At 43.1% G+C, this 14811-nt stretch overlaps 1 protein-coding gene across 1 annotated transcript in view; it reads left to right on the plus strand.

The window, feature by feature from the left end:
• LOC115776948 (NLR family CARD domain-containing protein 3-like) overlaps positions 1 to 14811 on the plus strand; it is a 507515-nt gene that overhangs the window by 477644 nt on the left and 15060 nt on the right. Inside the window, exons 4-5 of the mRNA XM_030724746.1 lie at positions 8944 to 9125; positions 9245 to 11057. Coding sequence (XP_030580606.1) covers positions 8944 to 9125; positions 9245 to 11057 — 1995 coding nt within the window. The remainder of the gene's footprint in view (positions 1 to 8943; positions 9126 to 9244; positions 11058 to 14811) is intronic.

Below are 14811 nucleotides of genomic sequence, written 5' to 3' on the forward strand. Positions count from 1 at the left end.
AGAAATGGCTTCAAGTTCACATTGAGGCCTGTGCGACTCAGTCAGCCACGAGCCAGGGATTGTTGCAATACAATGTGCAATGTATGCACTGCCCTCCACTCCAGTACACAAAAGTATATCCATTTTCTCATAAGAAGAATAAATTAAGGCCACATGCTCATAAGGGAGGTGGACAGTACATTATAATTGTAAATAATATTACAGATAGATGAAATAAATAAATATAAGGTTGCTTGTGAATTGTCATTCTTCTGTGTTGAAGTGAGTTCTATGTAATGTATATAATGTAAGTATGTAATTTGGTCAAAGTCTCTCCCAATTAGTGCTACTCTCCATGCCATGCCTGTACATCATGTTATTAGTAGAAAGAGATTCAACACTTTAAAGGTGATTATTTAGGACTTCAACAATAATACAGACAGCAACATAGTTAAGCATCTTACTGATAGTTGTATTGAGAATGAACCTAACATTTCCCTCCTATTTTTGGTGCTCTATAGGAAAGAAGCATCAATATTTGATGAGAAGACTTATGAATCCAGGTCCTACAGTGGGGGATTTTTTCCAGTGGACAAACAACACCTCAAACGGCACAGCTACGTCCACATCAACACCCAACAGAGTGGAGAGTGACAGTGCTGTGGAAGCAGCCAGCGGAGTAGCAGCAGGAGTTGCCCCTCTACCACCCACAGAGTCCACTAATCCACATCAGACTACCACCAGGACCACAAGCACCATAACATCATTTGTTACCTCGAATTCAACACTAAAAGCAGAAATTTGCTGGGCAGCAAAAGTTGTAACCAGCCACTATTCATACAAATCATGTGAGAATGTAGGGGACGTTTTCAGAACCATGTTCTCTGACAGTGACATAGCAAAGCAGTTTACTGGAGGGGAGCGAAAAGTAGCGTATCTCACCACGTTTGGGATTGCTCCTCATTTCTCTTCCTTAATGAAAGCTAATGCCAAGAAAGAGTCTGAATATGTACTTCTTTTTGATGAAAGTCTGAATAGGGAAATTAAGAAATGTCAGCTTGACATGCACATGAGATTCTGGAGTGATAACCAAGTAAACTCACGGTACCTGACATCATTTTTCATGGGCCACCACACTGCAGAACATATGTATGAGAAGATTGAAAAAGTGTGTTCTGATATAGGCTTCCAGAACTTGATTCAGCTGTCGATGGATGGCCCAAATGTGAATTGGAAGACCTTCTCACTGGCCCAGCAGAACATTGAACAACAAACAGGCAAAAAAATGTTAAATATTGGAAGTTGTGGTTTGCATATACTACACAATGCCTTCAGAGCAGGGTGTGCATCCACAGACTGGGATCTGGGAAATGCTCTGTCCAGCCTTAAATGGCTATTCAAGGATGTTCCAGCTCGTAGGGAAGACTATACGAAAGTGACTGGTTCCACATCCTTTCCACTTGATTTCTGTAATCACCGATGGCTGGAAAATATAGAAGTGGCTGAGCGTGCCCTTCAGATCTTGCCCTCTCTGCAAATGTACATCAGTGCTGCCAAAACTAAAACTGTAACAGAGCCAATTACAAAGTCTTTCAAAACTGCTCAAATGATTTTGCAAGATGAACTCTTCCCAGCAAAGCTCAACTTCTTTCTCATGGTGGCTAGGGAAATCACGCCATTTTTAAAGTTATACCAGACTGACAAACCCATGCTGCCATTTATGTGCAGTGATCTCACAAATACGATGAGAAGTTTAATGGAGAAGTTCATCAAGCCCAGTGTCATGAAGAATGCAACTACCCCTATAAAGCTTCTTCAAGTTGACTATGCTGATCCAGTCAACCACATGGATGTCACCAAACTAAGAGTTGGATTTGTCACAGAACGAGCTCTAGAGGAGCACATGAAGAAGAACTCAGAAGCTGAGAAGCCAAGGCTGGAATTCAGGCAGAACTGCAAGCTGTTTTTGCTGAAAATGGTCGCCAAGCTCTTTGAAAAGGCACCACTTAAGTATCCTCTTGTGAGAAGCCTGTCAGTTTTGGATCCAAGGGTGCTCCTCGAGAGCAAAGATGTAAGTACCCGAAAACTCACCACTATTCTACGACTCCTTGTGGAAGCTGGCCGTATTGAAGAAAAATGCTGTGATGAAATTCTGAGGGAGTTTGGTCACTTTCATGACAACAGCATGATTTCGGCATCAGATTCTTTCAGGAACTTCAACCCACAAAGCGAAAGGTTGGATGAATTTTACCATGGACATTTATCCAACAAACCAGACTTTCACCACCTATGGAGGGTATTAAAACTCGTCTTAGTCCTCTCACATGGTCAAGCCTCTGTTGAAAGAGGTTTTTCTGTTAACAAGGAGGTGATGGTTGAGAACCTTAAGGAGCATTCACTGATTGCTCAGCGGATCATTATTGACCATGTGAACCATATTGGAGGTTTGCTCAACATAGTGTACACAAAGGAGCTACTCCTGTCTGCAGCTGCTGCCAGGCAGAAGTATCACATCTATCTTGATGAACAAAAACGTCTAAAGCATGATGAACAAAAAGCACAGAAGAGGAAAGGACTCATGGATGAGATAACAGAGATGAAAGCCAAAAAGAAGAGAATGGAGGAGGATATGAGGGCTCTCCTAAAGTCTGCTGATCGGAATGCAGAAAAAGCTGAGTCGGAAGGAAAACTGTACTTCATCTCAAAATCCAATGGACTTCGAAGAGCTGCAAACAAAAAGGAAAAAAGTCTGGAGGATTTGGAAAAACAGCTAACTGACAAACTCAAGGAACTGAAAGACACTTCTTAATAGGCCCCACCCTTTTTGGCTTTACTATGCAGTATTTTGTTGTCTGGTTCAGTTTTGTTTGTTTTTGAACATAAAGGGATAAATACCTCTGACAAGTTGATTTGTTCACATTTGCACATAATGTTTAGGTGAAATATGCATTTTGAGTTTATGCACTTTATGTATGCGATAACTTTTTGCCTCTGCAGTATTTTGTTTTGTGGGTTTTTTTTGTTTTTTTGTTTACAGAAAGGGAAAAAAAGGACATTCAGATCAACCTAAGATTTAATTTGCACATGGTCTTACAGAGATAATGTGAAGTGAAATGTGTATTTTTGAGTTTATGCAATATATATATATATATATATATATATATATTCATATCAAGCTATTTTTTGCCCTACCAGGTTGCCCCATATTTTTTGCACTATTGAGTCTTTAATTGCAGTCAAGTCAAGTTTATTTATATAGCACATTTAAAACAACAACGTTGACCAGAGTGCTGCACATTAAAGTATATAACCCCAAGAACTCCACTTAAATCAGAAAATCTGCACAAACACAACATTAAAAGACAATAAATAAGCTAAAATAAATTTAAAAATGCCATAAAAAGCCATTGTCTTAAGGGAGGTAGCACTGCAGCCAAATGCCAAGGAAAAGAAATGTGTTTTTAGTAAAGACTTAAATGTATGTATCATCTGAGCTGTGCGTATATGGAGAGGTAGATTATTCCATAGTTTTCGTGCTGCTGCTGCAGAAGCTCGATCATCTCTCTCTGTTTCAATGTAGTTTTAGGCCTCTTTAAGAGCAGCTGGTTAGAGGACCTCAAAGCTCTTACAGGTGTGTGACTGTGAACAGCTCAGATACAAAGGTGCCAGTTTAAGGCTTTAAAAGTAAGCAATAAAATCTTAAAATCGATTCTTAAATGGACAGGGAGCCAGGGAAGGAATGGCATGACCTGGGTAATCATGCTTTTTTTTTTTATACCAGTTAAAAGATGCGCTGCTGCATTCTGGACTACCTGTAGGTGGCACATAGTTGAAAAATCTATGCCAAAGTACAGGGAATTACAGTAATCCGGGGGGAGAAGTGATAAAAGCATGAATAACTTTTTCCAGGTCCTGTTGCGGAAGATAAGGTTTTACCTTAGCAATTACTCTGAGTTGATAAAAACTAATTTTAGTAACAGCACTTATTTGCTTTAAAACAGCTATCAAAAATAACACCCAGATTTTTTACAGCAGCATGACAGTGGAGAGTCAAATGACTCAGACTCTTATATTTCACATATTTATTTAAAGTGAAGTTGTTTGTCAAGTGACTTACGGTGTAATACCATGTATTTAATGTGATGAAGAAAAACGCGAAATAATTTTGAGTATGTTATATTTTTATAAATATATATCACAATGGTAATGTGCTGGAAAAACTTGAAAATGGGCCTTGAATGTGCTTGAAAAGTGCTTGAATTGGAACCTGGAAAAAGTGTACGAACCCTGTGACCTGGAGGGGCTGGTACAGGCTGGCCAAGTCACCCTACCTGCGTTTTCCATCCAAGAGCTTCAGGAGGCACAGCAAAATGACGCCACAATATCTCAAGCCATTCCATTTATCACACGTGGTAGGCGACCATCAAGGAGGGAGAAATCCAACTTGCCCCCAAGAGTCTTGAAACTCCTGAAGCAGTGGGAGAAATTGAAAATGCTCGATGGCATCCTGTACAGGGTGTGTAGAGACCTCACCACTGGCAAGAAACGATACCAGTATGTAACACCCCTGTCCCTTGTTGGTCAAGTACTCCGTGGAGTACATGATGATGCTGGGCATCAAGGTCAGAGCCGGACACTACATCTCGCACGACAGCGATTTTTCTGGCTCAATATGAAGCACAGTGTCCGTGAATATGTCAAATGCTGCAAATGCTGTGTTGTGAGTAAAACCCCCGAGCCAGAGGGTAGGGCTCCCCTTGAGAGTATTAAGACCACAAGTCCCCTGGAGCTAGTGTGTCTTGACTTCTGGTCCGCAGAAGACTCTAAGGGTCGAAGCATAGATGTACTAGTAGTGACTGATCATTTCACCAAAATGGCCCATGCTTTCCAGTGCCCAGATCAATCAGCTAAACAAGTAGCCCGCCAGTTGTGGGACAGGTATTTTTGTGTCTGTGGCTTCCCACAAAGAATTCATGCAGACCAAGGCGCAAACTTTGAGAGTGAGTTGCTTCAACAATTACTGCAAGTGTCAGGTGTAAAAAAGTCAAGGACTACGCCCTACCACCCCATGGGCAACGGCCAAACTGAAAGGTTTAACAGAACCTTAGGAAACATGATCAGAGCCTTACCACCCCGTGATAAGAGTAAGTGGGCCCAAATGCTACAGACACTGACCTTTGCTTACAACTGCACGGTCCATGAATCAACCGGCTATGCACCCTTCTACCTGATGTTCGGTAGAATTCCTAGGCTTCCGGTAGATGTCTTGTTTCACAATGTAGAGAGAGATAATGAAATCACTGACTACAATGATTATGTCAGAAAGGTGAGGGATAACCTCAAGGAGGTCCTTGCTGCTGCTCAGGCCAATGCCAATGCCAGCCAACAGCGTCAGGCCCGCTTGTACAATTTGAAGACCAAAGGCACGGATATTGATGAAGGCGACCAGGTTCTCTTGGCAAATAAGGGCGAACGTGGACGCAGGAAACTTGCAGATAAATGGTGCTCCACCATCTACATGGTTGTATCCAAAGACCCTAAATGTCATACTTACCGCATCAGAAACACGACCAATGGACAGGAGAGAGTCGTCCACCGAAACCTGCTCCTGCCAGCGAACTTCCTGCCGCTCGAGTTGGATCGAGAACAAGGGTCTGTGTCCTCTTTTGATACCAGCCCTGATCCGAGTAGTGTACCCGGTGTTGAGCAGGACCTTTCTGTTGCAGATCCAGAACATGATGGGGTGGATCGTACAGCTGAGTGGGTAGCTAGTACAGTGTCTTAAGGAGAACCCATTTCCCATCCACCGTCCTGTCAGGTGACCTGTGACCCAGCCATTGAATCCCATTCTGATTCTGACCTTGAAGCTTCTAATGAGGTTGAGGGCTGTGAAGAGGGTCACAGAGTAGGAATAGGCAGTGTTGGGAGTCTCGTGAAGAACGACAGAGACACTGTCAAAGGCCCAACCCCAAGTCTCAGTCGTTTTCGTGACCAGCCCATTATCGATGATGTGGCAGCAGCCACGGGGCCTGATGAGCTGCCACCTCACACAGCAAGTGTTGTCAGGACTAGGGCAGGGAGGATAGTGAGACCAGTCAACAGACTGATACATAACATGACACAAAAGAATAGGCAGCTACGCTGTATGGTAACTGATCTCACCAGGAGTTTACTTTTGTAGATAAGAGATTTTAGTCCCTGTGACTGTTTGAGTTTTGACGACTCACTGTAAATTCTGTATGTTGCCAATTGGCACGAGGTTATTGGAGGGAAACAGCCACTGACTTACCTGTGTGAGGTTGTGTTTACGGCACTATCTTGTTGCAAGCAAACATTGTCGAGTCTGGCCAACTTTACAGTGTTGCTTTTCCTTTTGTAGAGGAAAACAGTGATGTTGCAATCAATTGAAGGTCATTGTTTGTGGTTAGTGGTTATAATGTTTCTCTAGGTCCAATTCTGATGTGCATTGGTACAGTTTTGAGAAGTTCAGGGGGAAGCATGTAGCAAGTTAATTTAGATGAACGTTCTCAAAACTCCACAGTGAAAGTCAGTTCATGTTTATATATATATATATATATATATATATATATATATATATATTTTTTTTAAGTAAATATATTTCTTTGTATCAAGCCGTTAATGTTGTCTTGGCTTTTTACTGTGGTTCCTTATTGTGGTTCCTTATCGCCACCTGTTGCTTGGGGACATTAAATGGCGTGACACACCCCAGCTACATGTGTCACAGCTGCCCTGTCTCTCGCTCAGAGGAGACAAGCAGCTTGTGATGGTAAGATGTGTTCCTCCACTCACTGCTGGTAAACTAAGCTAGCAGCTGAAAAGACTGTGTTAATAGACTTTGAAAATATGTAATTACTGCAATAAGCATTATAAAGATGATGTTAATAGGGTTGTATCTGTTTCCAGCCTGTGAAATAATAGATTTTAAATCATCTGTGTTTCTTTCATCCACGTCTTACAGAGAGTGTAGCCTGGCTGTGTACACCAAACTAATGCCCCTCGTTCCCCATTTTAAAGGGGGGATTCAAATAAAAGCTGTGGTGACCAGAGCAAGTGTCCTCGTCTCATTAGCGACCGATTCAGAGCTGCTACACCTACACCAACTTCACAGCACGCTGATTATATGGGTGGTGCGAGTAATGCATGCTGGCTATTTATCAAGGAGCTGCACAAAGAGCTCGTCATGCCACATATGAAGAGGAGCATGGAGGGCACTCCCAAACTCCAGAAGCATATTACTGAGGCAATGGGAAGGTGTGGGTTAAAAAACCAAACAGCCACCACCCAGCTAAAAGAGGACATCAGGAGGGCCAAAAGAAGAGGAAGAGGTGCTCCATCTGCCCAGTTTCAAAGACAGAAAAGCCAGCAGCTGCTGTTCCCAGGGCCCCAGGCCTGTGTGCAAGGAGCACAAACACTTAGTGATCATTTGTGAGGCATGCAAAAATTGAGATGGCAGCTTGTGTTCTAGTGATGTGTTCAATTGTGTTTTATTTTGTTTGGCCACATGTCACCAGTTTACAGCTGTTAAACCACAGATAAAGTTCAGTTCAACAGCTGTTATCTGTTATCAGGATTTATGTGTCTGTGTGATAAAATGACAAACGTGCTGCAAATATTAAATAAATAACTGTTTGGCTCCATTCACTGCTAAAGTCATTACTTGAAATGAATTTTTATTATATTATTAAGACATTTAATTTTAAATCACACTTGGATGACCCATGTGTAGTAATATAAAAAGTATTTTTGTTCATAAAGTAGGAAATAAAAATAATTAGTTAATGATCTGTGGTCATTAAAAACAAGATATTTAAAGAATACTTGAATATTCAATCATAAAATAAATTGATTTCAACAGATGGAGCAAAGAAAAACTCAGTCAGCATGAAATAACCTGGAAAATGAATGCAGGTCATTTTTGACCCATGTTGTGCGTTAGAAGGGGTGTGCATATGTTGTGCGAGGGTTAAAAGCCTCCCATAGTGCAGCAGGTGCAATTTCCAAATGATCATTGGTTTCAAAATAAAGGCAGATTTGAGTTTTCAAGTATTGATGAAAATCCTTCTCTCCTAGCAACAGAGGGTTATATATATATATATATATATATTATTTAAAAAAAAAAAAAATATATATATATATATATATATATATTAGGGGTGGGACTTTAACGCGTTAATTTTGATTAATTAATTATGGGGAAAATAACAGATTAAAAATTTTAACGCATTTTAATCGCAATTTGCACCGTGGAATGAATGAATGAACGAATGAATGAAAAAAAAAAATATATATATATATATATATATATATATATATATATATAACTGATTAACTGCTTTAAAACTTTAATATATATTAATCAGTCAAAGTGTGTTGAAGGATGTGTATAATTTAGAGAATATTTAAAGGAGTTCTTTTTCATCAACTTTCAATACTAAAAATATTTTAAGAAGAGTTAATGCAGAATATTAGACTCAGAGGTCAAAGGTCACCTTCCTGATGACTGAAAGCTTCCCAATGAAAGCTGAAAGCTGTGTGTGTGAGTCTGCTGCTCTCCCACAGAGTCCTTCTAAGCTCAGGTCAAAGTGAACTAACCCAAACTGAGCTGCACACAGTAACTGTAACACAGTGAAGGACAGAATCAGCTCTCTGTGATGGAAGGCTTTTACTGTGAAGGCTCTGCAGGAAGTGCTGAGTTTGTATTGATAGCAAACTGCAGGCAGATCACTCAGTGATTAATCAGACAGGAAAAGCAGTTCATTAGTGCTGCTGAGATCAAAGGAAACATCACTTTGGTTCCAGCCTGAATGCTGGATTCAAACAGGAAGTAGCTCCACTTTTCCTGTTCTCTGTGACCATCAGAGCTTCTGCACAGTGTCCTCACATCTGGATCTTTGTCAGCAACAGTCAGCAAATGATTTTAGTCATAAAGAAATGTGTTCACAGAGAGAGGAAGAGGAGCGAGGTCTGTGTGGAGGAGCGGCCGTCCTGCTGTGCTTCCTGTCAGGACGTCCTGAAGGATCCGGTCTCTACCAGCTGTGGACACTGGTTCTGCAGACAGTGCATCTCCTCATACTGGGACCAGTCTGCTTCATCAGGAGACTCCTCCTGTCCCCAGTGTGGACAAAGTAAGACTGAACATCTGTCTGCCGATGGACTCATTTCTGAAAACTGGACTTCTTGTTGTGTTGTTGACACATTTCAGAGTTTTCTTTCTCTTTAGTCTCAGTGTTTTTCTGTCTTTCAGCAGATGCTGGTCTGCAGGAGGTTTTAGAGGAACATAAGATCAGTTTGAGGAGGAGATGTGAACGTGTGACTGAAGGAAGTGATGAAACAGGAAGTGGAACCCTCCTGAACAGGATCTACACTGAGCTCTACATCACAGAGGGACAGAGTGAAGAGGTTCATACCCAACATGAGGTGAGGCAGCTGGAGACAGCTTCCAAGAAGACCGTCCATGACAGACCAATCAGGTGCCACGACATCTTTAAAGCCTTCCCTGACCAACAGAGACCCATCAGAGTGGTTCTGACCAACGGCGTCGCTGGTGTTGGAAAAACCTTCTCGGTGCAGAAGTTCAGTCTGGACTGGGCAGAGGGCTTGGAGAACCAACATGTCAGTGTGGTGATGCTGCTTTCATTCAGGGAGCTGAACCTGATCAGAGATCAGCAGTACAGTCTTCTGGAGCTGCTCCATGTTTTCCATCCAACGTTACAGAAGGTCCCAGCAGAGAAGCTCGCTGTCTGGAAGCTTCTGTTCATCTTTGACGGCCTGGATGAAAGCAGACTTTCATTGGATTTCACCAACAGGAAGCTCGTGTCTGATGTCACACAGAAGTCATCAGTCAGCGAGCTGCTGACAAACCTCATCGAGGGGGAGCTGCTTCCCTCGGCTCTCGTCTGGATAACTTCCCGACCTGCAGCAGCCAATCAGATCCCTCCTAGATTTGTGGACAGGCTGACAGAAGTACGAGGCTTCACTGACGCCCAGAAGGAGGAGTACTTCAGGAGGAGATTCAGTGATGAAGAGCTGTCCAGCAGAATCATCTCCCACATGAAGACATCCAGGAGCCTCCACATCATGTGCAGCATCCCAGTCTTCTGCTGGATCACTGCTACAGTTCTGGAGCACATGCTGACCACAGAGCAGAGAGGAGAGCTGCCCAAGACCCTGACTGACATGTACTCACACTTCCTGCTGGTTCAGACAAAGAGGAAGAAGAACAAGTACCATGAGGGACATGAGACGAGTCCACGGGAGCTGACGGAGGCTGACAGGGAAGTTCTTCTGAAGCTGGGGAGGCTGGCGTTTAAACATCTGGAGAAAGGAGACATCATGTTCTACCAAGAAGACCTGGAGCAGTGTGGTCTGGATGTGACAGAGGCCTCGGTGTACTCAGGAGTTTGTACAGAGATCTTCAAAAGAGAGTGTGTGATCTTCCAGAAACCGGTCTACTGCTTTGTTCATCTGAGCATTCAGGAGTTTCTGGCTGCAGTCTACATGTTCCACTGTTTCACCAACAGGGAGACGGAGGAGCTGGAGAAGTTCCTGATGAATGATGATCATTATCATTTTAATGATTATGGGAACATCTCATCTCTGGATGTTTTCCTTCAGAGAGTCATGGAGAAATCCCTTGAGAGTGAAAATGGCCACCTGGACCTGTTTGTTCGCTTCCTTCATGGCCTCTCTCTGGAGTCCAACCAGAGACTCTTAGGAGGTCTGCTGGGTCAGACAGAGAACAGTCCAGGAACCACCCAGAGAGTCATCAACAGCCTCAACGAGATGAACAGTGATGAAATCTCTCCTGACAGAAGCATCAACATCTTCCACTGTCTGATGGAGATGAACGACCTCTCAGTACATCAGGAGATCCAGGAGTTCCTGAAGTCAGAGAACAGATCAGAGAAGAAACTCTCTGAGATCCAGTGCTCAGCTCTGGCCTTCATACTGCAGCTGTCAGAGGAGGTTCTGGATGAGTTGGACCTGAACAAGTACAACACATCAGATCAGGGACGACAGAGACTGATTCCAGCTGTGAGGAACTGCAGAAAGGCTGAGTGAGTCCAGATGTGCTCATTAACCCCTTAACTGGCAGCAAAAAAATCACCTGACAAAAACTACATAACGCCTTCTGGTTATTATTGGCTCTGAAAAACCCATTTCATAGCCTATTAATCGGCTGCGTCTGGTCCGCGGGCCGAATGAAGTGCATTTATATGGCAGGCTAGACCCGCCCATTTTGACTGACACCTCATTCGGCCAATAATGTTAAGAAATGGGTTTCCCAGAGCCAATAATACTCAGAGGGCGTCACGTAGCTTTGTCAGGTGATTTGGTGCAGCCAGTTACATGATTGGCCGAATGACGTGTCAATAAAAATGGGAGGGTCTAGCCTGCCATATAAAAGGGACTACAAACGGCCCGTCACCGGGCCCTTGCCAGTTAAGGGGTTAAGATCATTAATCAGAGTAGATTAGTACTTCAGTTCTTCACAGATTCACAGGAATAAATGACCCTCATTAGTTTGAGTTTCTCACTGAAAACATCATTTTATTAAAGTCATTTTGTGTGTGTGTGTGTGTGTGTGTGACCTTTGCCCTGCTGTAGCCAGCCTTCCCCAGGATTAGCATTAGATTAGACAGGCAGGAGAAAGTCTCTGAGCATCCTAAAGATGTTGCTGCATCCTTGGATAAAGTGCCACATCCTGCTGAGTGAGGGCTTCCCTTCATATTAAAACAACCAGGGATCTGTGTGGAAATGTGAGGTTTGGCACTGAGAGGAAGTGGTGAGCATCAAGTCTGTGATGGTGTAACTGGGACCGGCACAGTTCTGTTTCTGTGGACCTCGATGGTTCCTCATATGCTCACTGCTGACTTTAGATTCCAGTGTTTGTGTGGCAGCAGTTCAGGTGTGTTACAGATGTGAGGCTGGAAAGGTGTTTAGTAGCTGCTCCACCATCTTCCACTCTTTAAGCAGACAGCTCAGTGAGTCCCACTGAGCTTGCAGTTTGGCGTTTAATGCTGTTACCTGAATGATCAGGTGTGGTGTTACGTTCCAGAGCTCAGAGCACCTTTTCCTCCTCACAGAGCTCTTCTCTCTCAGCCTGCAGGCTGACTTGTGCTTCCTGAGTTCCTAAAGTAGCTCTCAGACCCTCTCCTGTGGAAGCAGTATGACAGGAATGAGCTGCAGCTCCCAGTTTGGGCTTTAATGCTGTTACCTGAATGTTCAGAGCACCAACAAATATTTAGCACTCAGACAGTCTGAACCTGCCTCAGCTAGGGCTGCAAATCAAACCTCATTTCATTGGAACATTTGAGCTTCCAGCAGCTCTGGAAGCTCGTTAGTCCGGATCAAACCATCATTGAGCTGCGTTCACTTTTTAATGACGCTCTCGTTTCCTCCTGTTATCAATCCAGAGCAGCTCTTTCCTTCAGAGCAGCAGCTTTGGTTCCTCCATTAAACTCTCCACCTGCTGGGCTGTTGGAGGTCCAGCTCACATGGATTTTTCCACTTGAATCATATTTAAAGTTCACAGAAATGTGACTCTGATTTCTGCACATGGACAACATGGCAAATCCCTGAGTTGGGATAGAGAGCGTGTCCTGTTGGAAGCTTTGGAATATGGATGCTGTGGATGTCCTGCTGCTGCTCTGAACCATTGGTTTTGACCTAAAGGTCAAACAGGGTCATGATGCTTGTTTCTGTTTGTTCCCCTGAAATCAGATCTTCTCTCAGCAGCTCTGAGTCCTTCATCATTGTTGTCCAGTGATGAGTTTGATTCCTGCTCAGCAGCTTTTTCCTGCATGTGGGCGTGAACAGGCGTACCTGACAGCAGCAGGTAGCAAAGAGAGATCATCTTTCCCAGCTGGAACTCTTCACTGAGCTGACCTGGAGTCAGACTCAAAGCAGGAAACAGTCCAAATGTTGGTGCTGACTCTGACTCTGGATCAGCTGTGACTGACAGACTGTGGACATTATGGAGCCTAAATGTGAGGCAATTTTCCTCCTTCATCTGCAGATCTGCAGCCAAACAAAGCTTCTCATTAAAAGTGTGCAGGTCTGAGAGAGCTGCAGACAATCATTGTGTCAAACACAGTAAGCTGAGAGGAGCTGAAGCACAGATGTGCAGAGCAGATGTTCATCACATTATGACCTCACTCTGTTTTGTCTTCATATACATTCAGTCTGTGTTTATAATGCACATTTCTGCTTTTACAATAACACACTTCATATTTTCTCTAATCACAGACTGACTGGTTGTCAACTCTCAGAGACTAACTGTGAAGTTGTGGCCTCAGCTCTGAAGTCCAACCAAGACGTTTGAGTGCTTTCAGAAATATTGTGTCTTTCCAAACAACACTTTTTCCTTTTGGCTCCAAATAGAAGTGACAGACTTGAGCAGTTCATTTAAAGGCTGACAGAAGTGGAGCGGTGACGGGGAGATGTTGGACAGGACAGTTTTTCAGCCTCCACAGGTTCATGTTGTGCTCCATCAGTCAGTGAAGATGAAGTCAGTCCTGATGAGGCTGTAGAGTGTGTGAGGGATGTGAATGGGGCTGTTGAAGATCTGATGATAGCAGATCCAAACAGGCTGCAGAGACTTTGAGCTTCTGTGGAAACAGAGACATGAATGTCAAAGCTAATAAAGGTGAAAGTAGGAGCTGTGATGATGTTCATGGCTGCTACAGAGACACCACACAGCTGCTGTGCTGCTGAGGTGTGTGTTAAAGCAGAGGAACAAAGAGCAGCCTCACACAGGCCCAAACATGCCAACAAAGCAGGATTCAGGCTCTGTGTGAGCGTTTGACACAGAAGCTGGAGCAGAGAAAGGACTCTGCTGGAAGGACTCCAAGAAGAAGGCCGCTGAGACCAGTCCAAGTGTCTGAGGTGTCCATGGAGCCCAGTCTGACATGTCACTGAGACATTAACATACAGAAGTGATGGTAACATGAAGCAATAGTTTCCATGTTGGAGCAGTTCTCAGTTCAGTCACAGTGTTTAATACAGTTCATGAGTCAGGTCCACATGTTAGACACAGCAGCTGATCACAGATCTGCTTCAGAAAGTTGATCCAATTCAGACAGTTTGGGAGGACCTTGAAAGCAGCGTGAGCAGTTCACTGCCTAACCCCACAGAGCATCAAACTCTCAGTCTGGACTTTTCTTTGTTCCTATTGGCTATCAGAGAGCCTTCAGACCAGGGTTATAATAGTTTTGGATTTTACATTATAGTTTAGTTTTAGTTAGTTTTTACTTTTTTTTCTCTAATTCAGTTAGTTTTAATTAGTTTTCAGAGTGGTTTTGCTCGTTTTTATTAGTTTTTATTTTTGGTTTTATGCTTAGTTTTAGTTAGATTCAGTATTAGTTTTAGTATTTTCATACTTAATCAGGTACCCTTTAAAGATACCCTTTAAAGAAATAAATTCAGCAACCAACTGTTCACAGACAGCAGAACTACATGCTAAATGTGTGTAATATTAAGGACACACATGAACATCAACAGGGAGAAACTGCTAACAATATGAACTCCAAAACTCGATAAATTCTACAATAAACTCCCAATAAAGTTCAGCCTCAGTGCAGCAGATTAATAACAGCTACATGTGGTGTTTGACAAAAACAAAGTCCTTGAAGGAGTCAAAGCTCAAATCCAGCTGCATCCTGATGTTCTCTCCACCTGATGCTGCTTCTGTTTTGGAGCTAGCTTGGTTAGATGCTCGCTGATTAGACTTGCAGGGTCTTTGCGGCCTATGTAGCCTACGGAAGTGTCCGACCTCATGTCCGCATTTATGCATGTATAGCTGGATTGCGT

This window comes from Archocentrus centrarchus, unplaced genomic scaffold, assembly GCF_007364275.1.
Source record: "Archocentrus centrarchus isolate MPI-CPG fArcCen1 unplaced genomic scaffold, fArcCen1 scaffold_41_ctg1, whole genome shotgun sequence".
NCBI classification, from domain to species: Eukaryota; Metazoa; Chordata; class Actinopteri; order Cichliformes; family Cichlidae; genus Archocentrus; species Archocentrus centrarchus.